Source organism: Corylus avellana, chromosome ca2 (genome assembly GCF_901000735.1).
Source record: "Corylus avellana chromosome ca2, CavTom2PMs-1.0".
Taxonomy (NCBI): Eukaryota; Viridiplantae; Streptophyta; class Magnoliopsida; order Fagales; family Betulaceae; genus Corylus; species Corylus avellana.
The window spans coordinates 36046207-36063605 of record NC_081542.1 but is presented as its reverse complement, the minus strand read 5'-3'; the positions used below and the strand labels follow the sequence as shown (position 1 = coordinate 36063605).

The following is a 17399-nucleotide window of genomic DNA, read 5'->3' as shown; positions in this document are numbered from 1 at the left end:
AACACATAGTAAAAGGTGGAACTGTATATGAGCTTGGTTTGCGCATCAGTAAAACAAGATTCATTAGCCTGGCAGTGTTGCCATCAGCGAATTAAGTCACTGTATTGGTAAAGTGGAATCAATTTTCCCATATGTGTTGCACGTTATAGGATAATATAAAATTTAAGGGAGAAAAACTTTGCTTCCACCTTAATTTTAATAGTAATCAAAAGCATGTTTGTAAACCCTTAACCTTGAAAAAACGAAACCTCTCCATGCACATGATCCTCTTTTAGGTAGATTCAGTAAAACAATAATAGACGCATGCAACTTTTGGCCATATTATCCTCATACAAAAAACTTTTGACTTGGCAATAATATGCCTCTCATTTTTTCTAAATCCAGCATGTAATAAAATTTGTGATTGTTCACTGAACATATAACCCACCTTATTTCTTACATATTAAACAAAAAAACAAACAAAAGAAATAGAGCCTATCTACAATTTAGAACCCATTTAGCAATGAAATATTAGAATGCTATGATATGTAGTTTTTTTTTTCTTTTTCTTTTCTATATACTGCAGGCTTCTAAGCAATCAAAAATATGAGTCTGAAGGATGCTTGGGGAGTGGGAGGAGAGGAGCATTCTACCTCTTCTGGAACAATGGGAGAAGCACACTCTGGAAAACTACTTGCAACGCCAAGCCATGCACAACAATGTTGAGGACGCCCTTCTGGTCCAAACATGGTGTTCCTGAAGACCTATCATAACAATTAAGATCCATGTCAGTGTAAGACACCATTTCAACAGAATAAATAGAAGGGAAATTGCTAAATCTGTGGTTTCAAAATGAGCTTATAAATCTCTGTAGTATGCCTCTATAACAAAATGATCCCTCCATATTTTTCTGTCAAAAGCCATTTCAAAATTACAATTCTACCCTCAAATAAAAAAAGAAAAAAAAAAAAAACATTTGGTTTGGGATGGCCCTCTAGCAAGTTCTAGGGGGTTCAACCACCCCTAATTGTCAGTTTTGGAGTGGCTCAACCACATCATAGCCTAGAGGTGGTTCGACCACCCCTAGAGGTTGGTTCTAGTGCTGGTCTGCCAACCCCATTGGTCGGTTAGGGGAGGCCAAAACACCCCCAGGCTACAGGGGAGGTTCGGCCACCCTCTTTGGCCACCCCCAAACTTTTAAAAAAATTCTTCTGTTTTTTTTTATGATTTTTTTATTTTATTTCAGGGAAAATTGTGATTTCATAAGGACAGGCGGACAAAAAGCAGAAATTTGTACAGAGAGATCACTTTGTTACAAAGGATACAACGAAGATTTATAAACTCATTTTGAAATCATAGGATTTATTTGTTACAGGTCAAACCACAGCAACCGATTTAGTAATTTTCCCTATATAGAAAGTCTTCAAATTATTAGTACACTGAAAAGTTTTTTTAGTTATAGTAGCAGGGAGCGTAGAGAACAACTCGCAGAAATAGAAAGAAAAAATTACTGCTGTAAGGTGCTGGTGGTAGAAATAGAGCTTCTTAAGACTTCCATGCTTTGATAATTGAGACTCCAGTTCATCAACACATCTGCATCAGAAGAGAAGGAGATGCATGCCATTAGTGTCTCTTCTACAGACATCCAAGCATGTAAGCTAGCGTGCATATAACTATTCCAACAAAAAAGAAGCAAATTAGCTATCACTTTGAGAATATGATGACCTAGCACATTTGTAAAGACTTAGGAAAAAGCACTAGCTACATCTTCTACGCTATCACCCCAAAAAGACTAGTCAATTTAGAGCTTCCTTAAAATTCATTATAAATCCTAGTTTCACCTAATAATTAGGTAATGTGGGACTTAACACTCATGACTATCTTTATAAACCACCCACTCTATGTGGGCTACTCCTCATCTTCTCAATATGGGACCGGAGTATTACAAACTCCCCCTCTTAAACTCCTAACGAGGATGTTAGAACCACATCATGCAGTGCTCTAGTACCACATGACCTGATGTTACTAGATGGCTTTGATACCATCTGTAAAGACCTAAGGAAAAGCGCTAGCCACATCTGTGCTATAACTCCAAAAGGACTAGTCAATTTGGAACTTCCCTATAATTCATTATAAAGCTAATTTTACTTAGTAACTAAGCAATGTGGGACTTAACACTCATAACTATTTTTATAAACCACTCACTCTATATGGGCTACTCCTTATCGTCTCAATATGAGACCAGGGTGTTACAACATTGAACTTAGAAGCGTTTGGAAAATGGCATTGAAGATAGATCCCATGAATTTCTCATTCCTGCAAATTTCCTATTATTGAAATTTTGTGAACTTGGGATTCCAATCAAAAATTATTTGATCTTATTCGCCTCTGTGGGCCCAACACAAAAAAAAAAAAAAAAACCGTTCAACGATGGGGGTATACTCCAAATCCTTGATAGTGAATAACAAGAGCATTTTTTCCTAGCAATAACTATCACCCTTCTTTTTTTTTTTTTTGGCTCCAACTATCACCCTTCTTAACTCCTAAACACAAGCCCATAATGTTTCAACTAACTGGAAAAATAAGAGGCTTAGGATGAGAAGTTCTACTGGCAGACCAACTGCAGTTGGACCGTAACATCTTTACTATTTACATCATTCATTTTAGAGAAAAGTACATGTACCTCCCTTCAAACTACTATCCGATTGTCAATGTCTCCCCAAACTGAAGATTTCATCAATGTCTCCCTCAAATTACAAAAAATAGTCAAATGTCCCCCACTGACAAAAATACCCTTGATACAAAAAAAAATTTATTAACGATATTTTTGTAGCAAGCCCACAACACTATCGAGGGTCATGGTGACCCACAATCACAAGATCCGAGGCATTTTTTGTCTTTTTAAAAAATTGTTAAGAACATTTTTGTCTTTTGCAAGACAAAGAGAGACATTGACAATTTTTGGTAGTTTGAGAGAAGTGGGAGGGAGGGACATTGACACAATCTTTAGTTTGGAGGCAACATTGGCGATCGGGTGGTGGTTTGAAGGAGGCATGTGTACTTTTCCCTTAATTTTAACAAATAATCTGACCAAAATAGTATAATAAAACAAGTATAATGGCATGCACAATTATTAATAACTATGTGAAATTGTGTTATAATGAATGCATATTTTTATGCCATACGTATGGCTCAATTGTTTGAATTCATTATAAAAGACATTTAAATACCATAAATATTGCAACTCTAATGATAAATAAATATCTTAGTGGCAGATATCCACCTGTAAATGCTGTAGAGGCCTATTTCCACACTTACAGTACAAATTCTTTTTGTCAGTTAAATATTAAAATTGAGTGTTGTATCTTATTGCAACCGTCAACTATTGTATTCATTTAGGAAACTAATCAAAGTCAGATGGAGCACCTGGACCAATTGTATGCAGCATTTCCTTCTGATAATAATCCTTCCTTTCCAGTGGAGACTGTAGCTTTCTCCAAATGTCTTATGTTTGTAGATGACCGAGAAGATGTGATTATCATCAATATCGTTAACCAATCCTTTCTGAAATCCTGATTAATAAACATAAATAGTTATTTATTCATAATGTAACCTTAAAGAAGCCATTGAGAACTATAATACGGATAAAACAATGATGAGAATATTAAATCAAGACTCCATTTCCGAGAAATTCAACTGAGGATGAGTTACAAAAGGACACCTAAAAAATACGCACAAGTTGTACATAATGAAGGCTTTGTGGCATTTCGCTAAACATGATAGAGAACCAACCCTCAGGTCAAAAGAATGTGGCAAGAGAGAAACAAAGGATAAGGAAAAGAAGTAATAAAGATCAGAGAGAACAAGAACGAAGGCACACCGTGTGGTCTTCCAAGCTTCCTAATAACAAGAGAAGACCATAGGAAGGCCAACAGACAGAAGATATTACAGGGCAAACACGAGCATACTTCCAAGCCCCATGAAAATTCATTGACGTGCATGCGTGAATAACGTGTTGCGTCATTTTTTTTTTTTTTTTTTTATTATATATATATAAATTTAATATGATGAAGAGGAGAAGAGGGAGTAATGAAGATAAAAGAGAAATGCATACGCGGTCTTCCATGCCTCCCAATAACAAGAGAAGATAGCAGCAGGTATATATGCTTACATGCATGTGTTAACAGAAAAGTGCAAAAAATGATCAGATAATTGAGAAAGTAAGAGACTTTGAAAACATAGCAAACATGCATCCTCGTGTTTGATTTGTATTTTCCCTATGAGCTTCTCTTTTTTTCTTTTTTATAAGTATCTTCTCTATTTTCCATAATTGTGTCTATTGTCTTCTCACGCATATAGACATGCATCCATATGTTTGAAGGGCTTTGAGGTTCCCTATGCATTTTCCCTGATTTGTTTTCTCTATTATCTCTTGTCCTTCATGCATACATGATAAGAGAACATTTGTAATTGTATCAATTACCTCTCTCACATTACTATAAAACATAAATATGAATCATGTTAAATTACCAATTATCCTAAAAGCTTAAGCTAATAGGAAATTGACAAGAAGCGTCACACTTGGAATATTTAATTGAAATAGAGAGTAAATTGTAGAATTAGGGTTCAACTCAGAACATCTGATTTGGTACCATGTTAAAATCACCAATTATCCCAAAAATTTAAGCCAATAGGAAATTGTGAATTTAAAATTAATATTTAGTAATTGCAAGTTCATTAAAAAAGCACAAAGGATGGAACAAAAGAACACAAAAGTATGAAAGGAGCCACCTAACTAGAAGAGAAAAGATCTAGAAAAACTAGAAAGCTAGAAATATTAAAATCAAAGGCAACAGCCCAATAGTAAAGTATCTTAAAGAAAAAAGCTTTTAACTCCAACGATGTCCGCTAGCAATCCTCAAAGTTCTGATCATTTTTTTGCCTCTAAAGACATCACATAAGGCAGAAAGGTATCTGTTAAAGTATTCATAAATTTACCTCTTTTTATGAGCTTAAACTTTTAAGACAAATGGTAGTTTAACATAGTATCAGAGCCAGAGATTATGAGTTTAAACCCTGGCTTCGTCAATTCTCACCCCTCATTTAAATCAAATATTCCATATGTTAGGCCTTATCTATTAAAATGGAGTTTGAGTCCACACATGGGAAGGAGTGTTAAAGTATACATTAAATGATTAAGTTTAACCCTTCCTATCAGTTTAAACTTTTGGGACAAATGGTAGTTTAACAATATCATCTTCCACACTGGATCAAACTGAAGCCTACCAACTTGCCCTCTTCAGCATGCAAAAAGGGTTACCACTCAACTAAGCATAACCCAAGCCAGCCCTACACTACTGAAGATAGTGCTCTTTGGAGCACTGATAATCTCACAGTGGAGCAAAAGGTGATCCACTAACTCCCCACACTTCTTACACATGCAGCACTAATCAACCACAATGATATGCCTCTTCCTAAGGTTGTCTATAGTAAAGATCTTTCCTAATGCGGCTAACTAAACAAGCAACTCTCAAGGGAACCTTATTTTGTCAATACTAAGGGAAATGAGTTCTATCATGGGAAATAAGGGCATTGTAGTATGATCTAACATCGAACAAACCTCTCTTGGAAGGTACCCAACAAAGCTTGTCTTCACCATCTCGGCCAATAATTAATACTTAAACAAATAAGCTAAAAGGACTAGCTTTCAGATGCACACAAACACATAACTCAAATATAAGAAACTTTTGAAAACTCTTAGGATTTCGGCAAATATGAATAACCTTCCTCAACATGTTTAGTACATCATACAATATTGAACCACGTACCAACAATTTCAGCTATCACCAAGGAAAAAAAAAAGCATCCCAAGTAATATATACACAAGTATTCCAAGTGATGTGTTTTCTATATGCATAAGAAATAAAATTAAGGAGGCATAGAAGAGTGGCAACACAAGTACAGAGAGAGTGTTCAATGAAAAATCCCTTCAAGGAAAAGTGAAAATAGAAGAGGCATAAAGAGCAAGAAAAATAAAATATAAAATAAAAGCTGATGGTCTCTCAAGACTTACTATAAAATCTCAATCTCTCAGTCTTTTGATATATCATTAGACTATTACAATTTCTAAGATTGATAAAGGCCATCACTATAAAATTTTAGCCTTCATGGGGTACCTAATAAGTGAACTATTTAACTATATTTTTAGTCGCTAAGTGCTTTAAATGTATGAAACTTTCATCCAAGAGAGTTGACAGAAAATCACAGGCTCTGCAAGTTAGTATTATTTCAGAAACCTCAGAAGCCCTTTGATAAGTGATATCTACTCAAACAAAAATAGAACATGATTTGCACAGATATCTTACGGATAGATCGCACGTGATGGCAGAAATATTTTCACCCTGTGGTTTTGGTATGTTTTCAAGGTGCTGAACAATTTGGTGAAAAAGTCCTTTCAAGCTCGCATCTACGTCAAGAGCCACCATTCCTGGAGTGCCCAGCAAGAAACGGATTCTACCGGCACAGGAAGAAAGATATGATAATGCGTAACCACGAATTGCTGCATACAAGTATGAAAAATTTATAAAATATCTTTATTTATATAAGAGATCTCTAGCTGTAGAAACAAAACAACATAGCATAATTCCTAGCTGCTGCACAGCAAAGTTTACCATAGATATTAAGAGAAAATGCATATAAAATATCAATGTTATATCCAGGTGAAGCCAAGATCACTAATATATGAAATCTCATTTTTCCAGTGAATGGCACTTGTCTTGCAATGTTGGTATTCTGTTGTTCCTTCTTTTTCTTTATTATTGATAACTAAATATAATTTTATCAATAAAAATCCAAAGGGAGTTTTTTGTTTTGTAAGTAATAGAAATTAATTAAAAAACGCAAAGGCGCAACCCAAGTACATATGAAGTATAGAAGAAAAACAATTAACAAAAAAAAAAAAAAAAAAAATCAAGAAAATCAAGAAAGCTAGAAAATGAAAGCAATCATAGGCAGTCATCCAATGGTAAAGGGTATTGAAAAAAGGAAAATAAATAAATAAATAAAAAAAGCTTTTCATACCACCACCATCCTTACGCGGTTTTCAAATCTTTGATGCTTTTTTCCTCTCCAGATTCACTACATTAGGCAGGACAGAACCATCTTCCACACTATTGCATTGTGAAGAGTATCAATGCCCTCTTTGTTAAGCGAAGAGATCTACCACTCGTCTAGGCATGACCCAGTCTAACCCAAAAAGACAAATAGTAATTCATAAGGCACTAGCAATCTCACAGTGGAGTAAAAGGTGATCAACGAATTCTCTACTCTTCTTACCCAGGCAACATCAATCTAGCACTATGATATGCTACTTCCTCAAGTTATCTGTAGTGAGGATCTGACGTAGCAGAAGACTAAGGTAACTAATCAAAGAGCAGCATCTTTGATTCTGCAAGAAGAATTTTCGTCTTCTACCCAAAAGATAAAACAAGCCCGTAGGCTAAAAAAAAAATAAAACTCCGCAGAGTATTTGAGAGAGAATTCTTTGATTTGATAACAATTCAATTGGTTCAGTTTTACAAAATAAGCAAACCTATTTATAGAAGAGAAATACTTGTAGAGAAAGTAAACCTACTTCTACTAAAGAAAGTAAATCTAATCATAGTAGAAAAAGTAAATCTAATCCTAATAGGAAAGTAAACATAATCCTAGTAGGGAAAGTAAACATAATCCTAATAAGGAAAGGAAATAAAATACTAATAAAATAAAATAAAATCCTAATATAAAATTGACAATCAACGGGAATCGTGACAATCTTTCCTTTTGTACTTCCATTGTTTGAAAGCTGGTAAAATTCTGATCAAGCGGCGCTGCTCCAATATTATTTTTGATATTTTCTTTATTTTCGTTTTTATTGAAAATATAGGTGTTCTACATCAGACACCTCCACTTGAAAAAAACTCGTCCTCGAATTTTCTTCGGGACATAGCACGAGCGGCTCCTCTAAAGAAAGGTACTTAGAGAAATCTACATAGATAGCATCAAGACACGATTTTTCATTTTCGTCTACTTCCGGGAAAATTCCTCCAACAATTTCTTCATGGATGTCATCTTCAACTTCACCGTTTTCTTCAAAGGAATCACCACTTTTCGGGGTGATCGTGATGAGTTGCACCTATGACGGAGGAGGTGGTGGTTGTTCTTCCACTGATGTAGTCGTAGGAACAAATAGTTGTGGCTGCACAAATTGTTTCTCTGGCGACATCTCCAAATTAACAGCCTCAACGTCCTTTTCACAATAATTAATATTTTCTTCATAGGAATAGTACCTATTTGGAGATTTACGAATATGCTTACGGACAGGTCGAATGTGAATTACATCATCGTCAAAGAACCTGTCAACGTATGAAAATTGAACAGGTTTGACTCGGATCCCATAGTCATCTTTGGCATCATTGTCCCTGTGATTCCAATGGGAACCCATATGCATGCATTCCAACGTCTCCCGCATCCGGCGCATCTCTTGGTGCATCTCCTGTTGCATAGCGTGCATAGTCTACTTGAACTCTTGGAATTCGGTTCTCCAAGGAGCCTTTGATCGCTTGATGTATCGCTGGTAGTCGGATCTCGAAACAACATCTCTCCCACGAACGGCGTCGTTATAGAAGTTGTTGTTGTAGTATAAGTTAGCCATCGAATCTGGATAACACCGGCTCGGATACCCCATGAATTTGGCTCTCAAAAGAGTCCCTCCCCTACAAGCGGCGCTGATTGCCATGATCAGAATAAAGCCTGCTTTGATACCAACTGATGTAGTGGAAGACTAAGGTAACTAATCAAAGAGCAGCGTTTTTGATTCTGTAAGGAGAAACGTTTTCGTCTTCTACCCAAAAGATAAAACAAGCCCACAGGCTAAAAGAAAAATAAAACTCCGCAGAGTATTTTTTTTTTGATAAGTAAAAGCCAGTTTTATTGAAAGCGTAAAGGCGCCCCAAAGTACACCGGGAGTATACAATAGGATCACCTAGCTAGAAAGAGAAAAGCGAACAAGGAAGTCATTATAGCTAATCGACACCGGGAAGATATACGCTACAGTCCATAGATACAAAGTGTGTAGACATAAGGATAGTAAATCTTCCAAAGACCCTTCCAGATCTTCAAAACACCTATTGTTCCTCTCCCTCCAAATGCACCAAAAGAAGCACGTAGGCACCATTTTCCAAACCGCAGCGCTCCCTCTCCTTCCCATAGACCACCAACAAGCGAGCAGGTCCGAAACCCGTCTCGGCATTACCCAAGACAATCCAAACCGCCCAAAGAAGGCGCACCACAAAGCGTAAGCTACCTCGCAATGGAGAAGAAGGTGGTCCACCGTCTCCTCATCCTTCTTGCACATCCAACACCTGTTTGTCACGATCACATGCCGCTTCCTTAGGTTGTCTAGGGTCAGAATTTTGCCCATAGCTGCCGACCACACAAAAAAGCTTGCCCTCGGCGGAGCATGTGTACGCCATACACTCTTCCAAGGGAAGTGCCCCCGTCTAGAACCAGCCAAAGACGCATAAAGAAGTTTGACCTTAAACTGGCCTCTTTTGGAGGAGTTCCACCACAACCTATCTTCACACCCTGGTCTCACTTGAGCTGACTGCAACAACTGGAAAAAAGAGGCAAAAATGTCCACCTCCCAATCATGAGCCCCTCTAGAAAAAGTCACATTCCACAGGTTGTTGCCACCACTCACCTCCAAGATAGCCGCTACTGAGGCATCCTTCTCACAAGCCATATTGAAGAGACCAGGGAAGGCTTCCTTAAGAGCCGTATCACCGCACCACACATCATGCCAAAATCGAACCCTAGTCCCTTCCCCCACCTCAAAGCGCGTAAAGCCTTGGAAAGTATCCCATTCCTTCCTAATATTCTTCCATAACCCAACCCCAAAAGTACCTCCACACTCCAAGGAACACCACCCTCCCCATAAGCTACCATACTTCGCATCCACCACCCCCCTCCACCAAGCGTCTCTTTCCAAACCGTAGCGCCACAACCATTTTCCTAGAAGTGATCGGTTAAAGTCCACCAGATTTCTGATCCCCAACCCGCCTTCCTTAATTGGAGTGCACACCTTCGACCACTTCACTAGATGGTATTTAAACTCGTCACCTAGCCCACCCCATAAGACTCCGCAGAGTATTTGAGAGAGAATTCTCTGATTTGATAACAATTCAATTGATTCAGTTTTACAAAATAAGCAAGCCTATTTATAGAAGAGAAATACTTGTAGAGAAAGTAAACCTACTTCTAGTAGAGAAAGTAAATCTAATCCTAGTAGAGAAAGTAAACATAATCCTAATATGGAAAGGAAATAAAGTACTAATAAAATAAAATCTTAATATAAAATTGATAATCAGCGGGAATCGTGACAATCTTTCATTTTGTACTTCCATTATCTGAAAGCTGGTAAAATTCTGATTAAGCGGCGTTGCTCCAATATTATTTTTGATATTTTCTTTATTTTCGTTTTTATCGAAAATATAGGTAAATATTGTCCTACATCAGGATCCTCCCTAACGTGGCCAATCAAGCAAAGGAAGCCACTTCTAAGGGAACTTTATTCCGCTAAATACTACTCCAAAGGAATACTAATATGAGAAATTAGGACATTATAGAACGATTTGATCGAACAACCCTCTCTTGGAAGGGGCCTAAAAAAGCTTGTCTTCACCCTCGTCTTAGTTTGAAAGAGTACAATAGATTGAAAACAAGGTAAAGAAATCCACCCTTCTGTCATGCACCACTCAGATAAAATTAACATTCCAATGATGGGAGTCATTAGAAAACTTCAAATAATCCGCTACGAAAGCATCCTTAAAATGAGCAATATCGAATAACTCAAGAAAAGCTACCTTAAGGGTCTGATCCCCACATCACACATTATGCCAAAATCTAATCTTATAGCTGTCACCCACTTCAAATTTAGTACGACTAGAAAACTCCCCCCAACCCCTCCCGATATTGTTCCATGGACCCACCCCATACAACCAGGGATCACTAATAACACCACTCACCCCACAAGTTGCCATATTTAAAATCCACTACCACCCTCCACAGAGCCTCTCTCTCATGCACATGGTGTCATACTCACTTCCCTAAGAGAGTTTGATTGAACATAAGTAGATTTCGGACCCCTCCACCCAGAGAATGGAGAACAAACCTTGGACCAACTTACTAGTGAGATTTGAACTCTTCACCAATACCACCCAACAAGAAGTCCCATTGTAACTTATGTATGTGATTGACAACACCAGCAAAGAGAAGAAAAAGAGACATGAAATAAGTAGGTAGATTAATAAGGTACTCTTAATCAAAGTAATAATTCTGCCCTTAGATAAGTACATCCTCTTCCAACCAACCACTAAGCACACTATTTTCTTAATAATGCCATCCCAAATAGATTTGACCTTAAAAGAAGCTCCCAACTGAAGACCTAGATACTTCATAGGCAAAGAAGAGACCCTAAAACCCAAAATATTAGCCAGACCATCAAAATTATTGCATTGCTAACACGGACCAATTCTGATTTAGTCAAATTAATCTTCAAACCTGAGACAGCTTTGAAGCATAAGAACAAGTAACGTAAGTAACAAAGATATGGGTTTTGCCCCATAGAATATCAAAGTGTCATTCGCAAAAAAAAAAAAATAAAAAAAAAATAAGGAGGAAAGATGAGATGAGAGATGTGTTAAGAGCACCAACATTCCTAGACCCCACAAAGAAGACTAATAAAAAGCCTTCATTCACTATAGCAAAGTTCATTTTACTTGAAGCCTCCATAACGATGACAATCTCAAGCCACAAGAACTACAAAAAAATCCTATTGAAATTGTCGTTCACCAATACAGAAAAACGCACCAAAGAGATATAATGCGATATCCAAACACGTCATTTCTCCCTAAAACCATACCTCCTCAGCATATACAATAAACAATCTCAATTGACATGATCATAAGCCTTTTCAATATCCAATTTGCAAAGCAAACCTGGCTCTCCATATCTGATCTTGCTATTTTTTTTATTTTGATAGGTAATAAAAAGTTTTATTAAAAGCGTATAGGCGCCCCAAAGTACACTGGGAGTATACAACGGAATCACCTAACGAGAAGAAGAAAAGTGAAAAAGAAAATCATCATAAGTAATCGACACCAGAAAGACATGCGCCACAATCCAGAGATACAAAGTATGAAAACAAAAGGCTAAGATGTCTTCCAAAGTCCCCTCTAAATCCTCAAAACACCTTCTATTCCTTTCTCTCCATAAACACCAGAAAAAGCAAGTGGGCACCATCTTCCAAACCGCGGCACTCCCCCTCTAATCTTGCTATCAAGGGATTCATTAGCTATGAAAATGGAATCTAGAATTTTTGTACCCGTAATGAAAGCATTCTAAGAATTTGAGAAGATCTTCTCCACAACCATGTTCAACCTATTAGCTAGAATCTAGAATCTGCAAAGGGAAACTGAGTGAACGGAACCTGTACTTCTCTCAAAAACCTGTATAACTGATACTCCAGCCTGAACCAACCTGAATCAATCATGCACTAATTTAATGAAGGTGATATTCCACTAGAAAGTGTTATTAGAAAACAACAAATGGTGTGCCGCCGAGGCCTCCTTATAACGAACTATATTAAACAACACCGGGAAAGAAGTCTTCAAGGTCTGATCACCACACCATACATCTTGCCAAAACCTAATCTTAGACTCATCCCTCACCTCAAATCTCACAAATCTAGAGAATTCCCCCCACCCTCTTCTAATGTTTTTCCACAACCCAATCCCATAGGATCCAAAAATTGCATTGGAAGGTTGATTCATCCTTCCTCCTCTTATCCCTTTAACTGGTGTCCTTCCCATCAAAATTCCCTATATCAGTGTTTTGATTCATAAAACTTCTTATTTAGCTTGAAAGGTTGTACATTACTAGATTTTTGGGGTTTGAATCCTTAATGTATCAAAAACCAAAAGAGAAATAAAGAAATGTCTTGATGCATAAGGCAACAGCATCAATGAAAAACCAGCAGGGTCTGTGATATCCCTAGATTAGGGATCCTAATCTCTCACTATTTCAATAATAGAAAGCTGTCCCTCCTAACTCAAAAAAAGAGTAAGTTTTGATTTGAGTGCATTTCATAATTTTGATTATTTGTATATAGTTCAAATTAGCCAAGGACTTAAAATTCGATCAGAACTATTTAACAAGGAAACTAGATATTGATAAATCATCAATAATGAGAAGAAAAAAAAATTTTATCGGAATAAATCTTACCAGCAATATACTTGCGCACTAAACAGCATAGGTGGTCCATTCCATCTAATAAGAACCCAATAGTTGGATCACTTGGATCCTGAAACAGAAGTCATAGCAGTTAAAGTCAAGAACTTCATTTAGTTGGTTGGCAAACAAACAACTAATAACACAGATCTAACCAATAAAGAGAAGAAACACTTGACTTACTATTTCCACTGGTACCATTCGTGCAGCCTTAGATTTTGATGATGCAATTCCTACATGTTGGAAAAACCAGATGACCTCAGATTGAGCTAAAGCCAAGGCAGAAAACACCATCTGTTCGATATACGAAACCATTGGAGAAAACGTCAATATATTACAAGGTATCTATTTTACAAAACTATTAACACATTAAAGGATTTTACATGTAAAAACAAGTCACACTCATTGACAGAGGAAAAAGAACTAACCAGCTGATCACGCATACAAAGAAATACAATGTCAATGTATTTTGAAATTGTTAAAGGGATAAGAGGAGGGAGTATTGAGGAGCGATTGTTTCTCTCTTCTTCTTTTTTCCATATGACTATTGAAGAGATGACTGTGTAGAGAGATTGTAGAATTACCAGAAAGAGTGTACAGACAGGGTGCAATGCACTTTTTTTTTTTTTGATAAGTAAATTGTATATATCAAAAAAAAGCGCAATGCGCCTCTAAGTACACAAAAGAGTATACATAGGTAGCCCAAAAAACAGACCCCAAAGAAACCCAACCCAACTATGACCACCACCAAGCGAAAAAACCAAAGCAAGAACCCAAAAAACCCAAACACTGAAGCCCACAAAACCCACCACCAGCCCTAAAAAAAAACCAGAACCCTAATGCACCTCTGGAGGAAAGGAGAATGCATTTTTGGTTCCAACACAACCCCGACGGCGATAGTACCGCTTCGGAGAAAGTCTCTCTCTAACCTCATAGTTGATGGAGCATTCTAAATTCTTGATTTCCCGCTTCCCTTTTGCCTTAGAGGTAAAGGGCTCCCGCTCTTCTTCAATATTCGAAAAGAGATTCAAAAGACTCTTCTCATCACCTCCTTCACCATTAGACAGTCCCACACTGGAGGCGAAATTCACCGCATCTATAACCACCTCCGAATAGTTCCCCGCCCCCTTCTAGGAGGGTTCCGCTACAACGTCGGCAAACAGCTCCTTGTTCTTCTGCAACTGCTTGGCAAGCTTCTCCTTCACCCTCCGGGCATACCTTATTTGAGATTTGGAAACAGAGGAATAAATCGGAGCACCGCTCTCCGACATTCGAGGAAAAGGTTCGCTTAATCTCAAACCCAGCTCAGCCGCATGCTTTCCCGAAATAGAACAGGTCAGTGAATCTTCGACTACAACCTTAGAGCCCTTTACTGACGATGAAGCCTCCTTCATCCCAGGCAGAGAGGAAGAGGAAACATTTCTAGACCCTAAAAACCCCCGATGTAGCAACCCTTTCGCCGGAGCAGTCTTAACGGGTTCAAACTCCTTCGCCGGAACAGAACCAGCTCCCACCGGAGGAGCAGAGACCACCACCGGAGACAAAGGAGAGACATGGGTACTCACCGGAGTCAACAACCAGTTCTGGGTATTCTCCGGCAACAGAGCAATCTTCGTCGGAAAAACAGGGACCATTGCCGTCCCACAAGACACAGACCCCGCCGCACAAACCAGTTGATTCGACTCCAGATGCACCTCCGCCAACGACAGCCCCACCAACGCAAGCTCGGAATCATCGCTAGAAACCCCGGCGACCGGCGCAAAAACCTCAAATACGCACGCCTCCCTACGATCGTCCGGAACATCAATCTCTCCCGGCGAGGCAGAACCACACTGTTGCGATTTGGGCAAAAACTTAACACGACGCTTCAAACCCCTGCGCCAAGCTGTCTTAAAATACCCAGCGTGTTTGGGCTTAAGGAGAGACCCAAACTCGCGAACACCCAGCCCAACTAAAAGTTCTTTAACTAACCCAGCTAGGACCCGGCCCAAAACAGAACGCAAAAAACCTAGCAACGTCTTATTCTTCTTTTTCTTCTTCTTCGCATGATCCGCCGTCGGGATGAAACATGTAGCCAGATTAGCAGGATCCGGCGACTCCAACTCCACCCAGTCCACCATCACCCGCGACTCATACTCACCGTACCCGGTCTCGAAAGAGTCCTTCACCGGGAAGAGATCAATGTGTTGCGAAGATCTAACCCTCCTCCCAACGAAAGGCTCCTCAGAACCAGCCGCCAGTCGAAGAACCTCCGCAAAGGAGCGCCCAGGGTGACATCCAGAGAAGGATTCTCCCAAACCAAGCTTGAGCTGCGTCCCCAGAACATGATGCGTAGAGGCTGTTGGACCCAACAACCTCCGCAATTCATTTGCAAACCGACGCCATCCCCTCCCTCCACAGCCCGCAGGTAGCCAAATGATCCCTTTACGACCTCCCTCAGCAAAGACGGCCACCTCCAGGAAACTACCTGCCTTATTAACACCCCCATGCACCATCAAAGCCTTGTCGCCCTCGCGGTATGACTTGGCGATATCAACCTTCAACAGAGATTGACTCGCCTCCTCGACCATATCCACCAACCATGAAGCACAAGGTTGGCTCACGAAAATTACCCCTACGAACCCTTTTCTCTTTTCCTCCAACCGAAGATCAGGACACCCTTCCTTCGCTGACAGGCAAAAGGATTTCGCTTCTATGGAGAAGCGCTGTTCCATAGCGGCTGACCAGAGCCTAGCGCACAGCGCCTAAACAGCGCCGCCGCTAGGGCAGAAAACTACCTTGCTAACCTAAAAAATGTAGAGGGAGAGAGAGAGGGAGAGTTACCTCATGGTTAAGTTTGATTATCCCATGCTAAACTCTATAATTGCTTAACAAAGTCTTTTTGGATTGGACTGAATTTTAACTCCCAACAAATGAGAACATTTGTACTCACAACAAATGAGAACATGATTTACGGTCTCCTCATTCTTTTTTCATAAGCAACGCCAGTTTACAAAACTAAAACCCCTCCTAAGATTATCAACCGTGATGATTCTACCCAAAGCTGCCCTCCATGCAAAGAAAGTCATGTAGGGCAGAGCCGTAACCTTCCAAATGTTTTTCCCAAGGGAATAGGCAAAGCTCTTCAGACCGAAAAGATTTATAATAGCTCTTCACTTCAAAGACATGAATGATAGTTGGGGTCCACAGCATTCTATCCTCCTCCCCCGGATGGATTTGTGAAATATAATAGATTTAAAAAAAAAAAAAAAAAAAGTCAAGAGATTCAAACTCCCAATCATGGACTACCCTAGTGAAACTCGGATTCCAATGCGTTGAAGTGCTGGAGGAATCCTAGTAATCCGACACCAAGGCCTCTTTGTCACGAGTTAATGAATAAAGTTTAGGGAACAAAGACTTGAGAGCAGCTGCTCCGCACTACACATCACGCCAGAAATGGATATGGGATCCCTCCCCAACCTTGAAGAAACAAGATTGGAGAAATTCCCCGTCATTCCTAATATTCTTTCAAAGGCACACCCCGTAGGGCATTGAAGCTACTTCTAAACACCAACCCTCTCTCTGGACCCCATACTTCTCAATGATCACCCGTCCCCAAAGAGAATTTCTCCTCTTGCACAAATCTCTAAAGCCATTTCCATAGTGGAGCTTTAAGCTTGTTTTTTTTCTTTAATAAATCCCCAATAGAGCTTCATTGAACAACATGAAATTTTAACTCCCAACCCTCCAGTAGAAATTAAGGAGCAAATAGCCTTCCAATTCCCAAGATGAAACTTAGGCTTACTGCTTGGTCCATCCCAAATAAAATCTCTTTGAAGACGCCCCAATCTCCTAGCTATACTAGCTAATAAAAGAAAAAGGGACAAGAAGTATGTCAATAAACTGGACAACGTACTCTTGATTAGACTGAGGCGACCACCCCCAAGACAATTATATTTTCTTCCAACTAGCCAATTTTTTTTCCATTTTCACAATTTTTTTTATAAGTAATCGACACAGGTCATTAAATGCGTAAGGCGCCACTAAGTAGACATGAAGTACACAAAACGAAACACCTAGGTAGAAGGAGCAAAAAAAAAATTACTATAACTAAT

General features: G+C 38.9%; 1 protein-coding gene across 2 annotated transcripts in view; it reads right to left on the bottom strand.

Annotated features, from left to right (window-relative positions):
* Positions 1-17399, bottom strand: part of LOC132170215 (protein NAP1) — a 38208-nt gene that overhangs the window by 4176 nt on the left and 16633 nt on the right. For both annotated transcript variants that reach the window (XM_059581106.1, XM_059581107.1), the window contains exons 13-18: positions 13489-13599; positions 13300-13378; positions 6345-6538; positions 3406-3551; positions 1491-1572; positions 633-743 (exon numbers count right to left, since the gene is read on the bottom strand). In XM_059581106.1, the coding sequence (XP_059437089.1) occupies positions 633-743; positions 1491-1572; positions 3406-3551; positions 6345-6538; positions 13300-13378; positions 13489-13599 (723 nt within the window). The remainder of the gene's footprint in view (positions 1-632; positions 744-1490; positions 1573-3405; positions 3552-6344; positions 6539-13299; positions 13379-13488; positions 13600-17399) is intronic.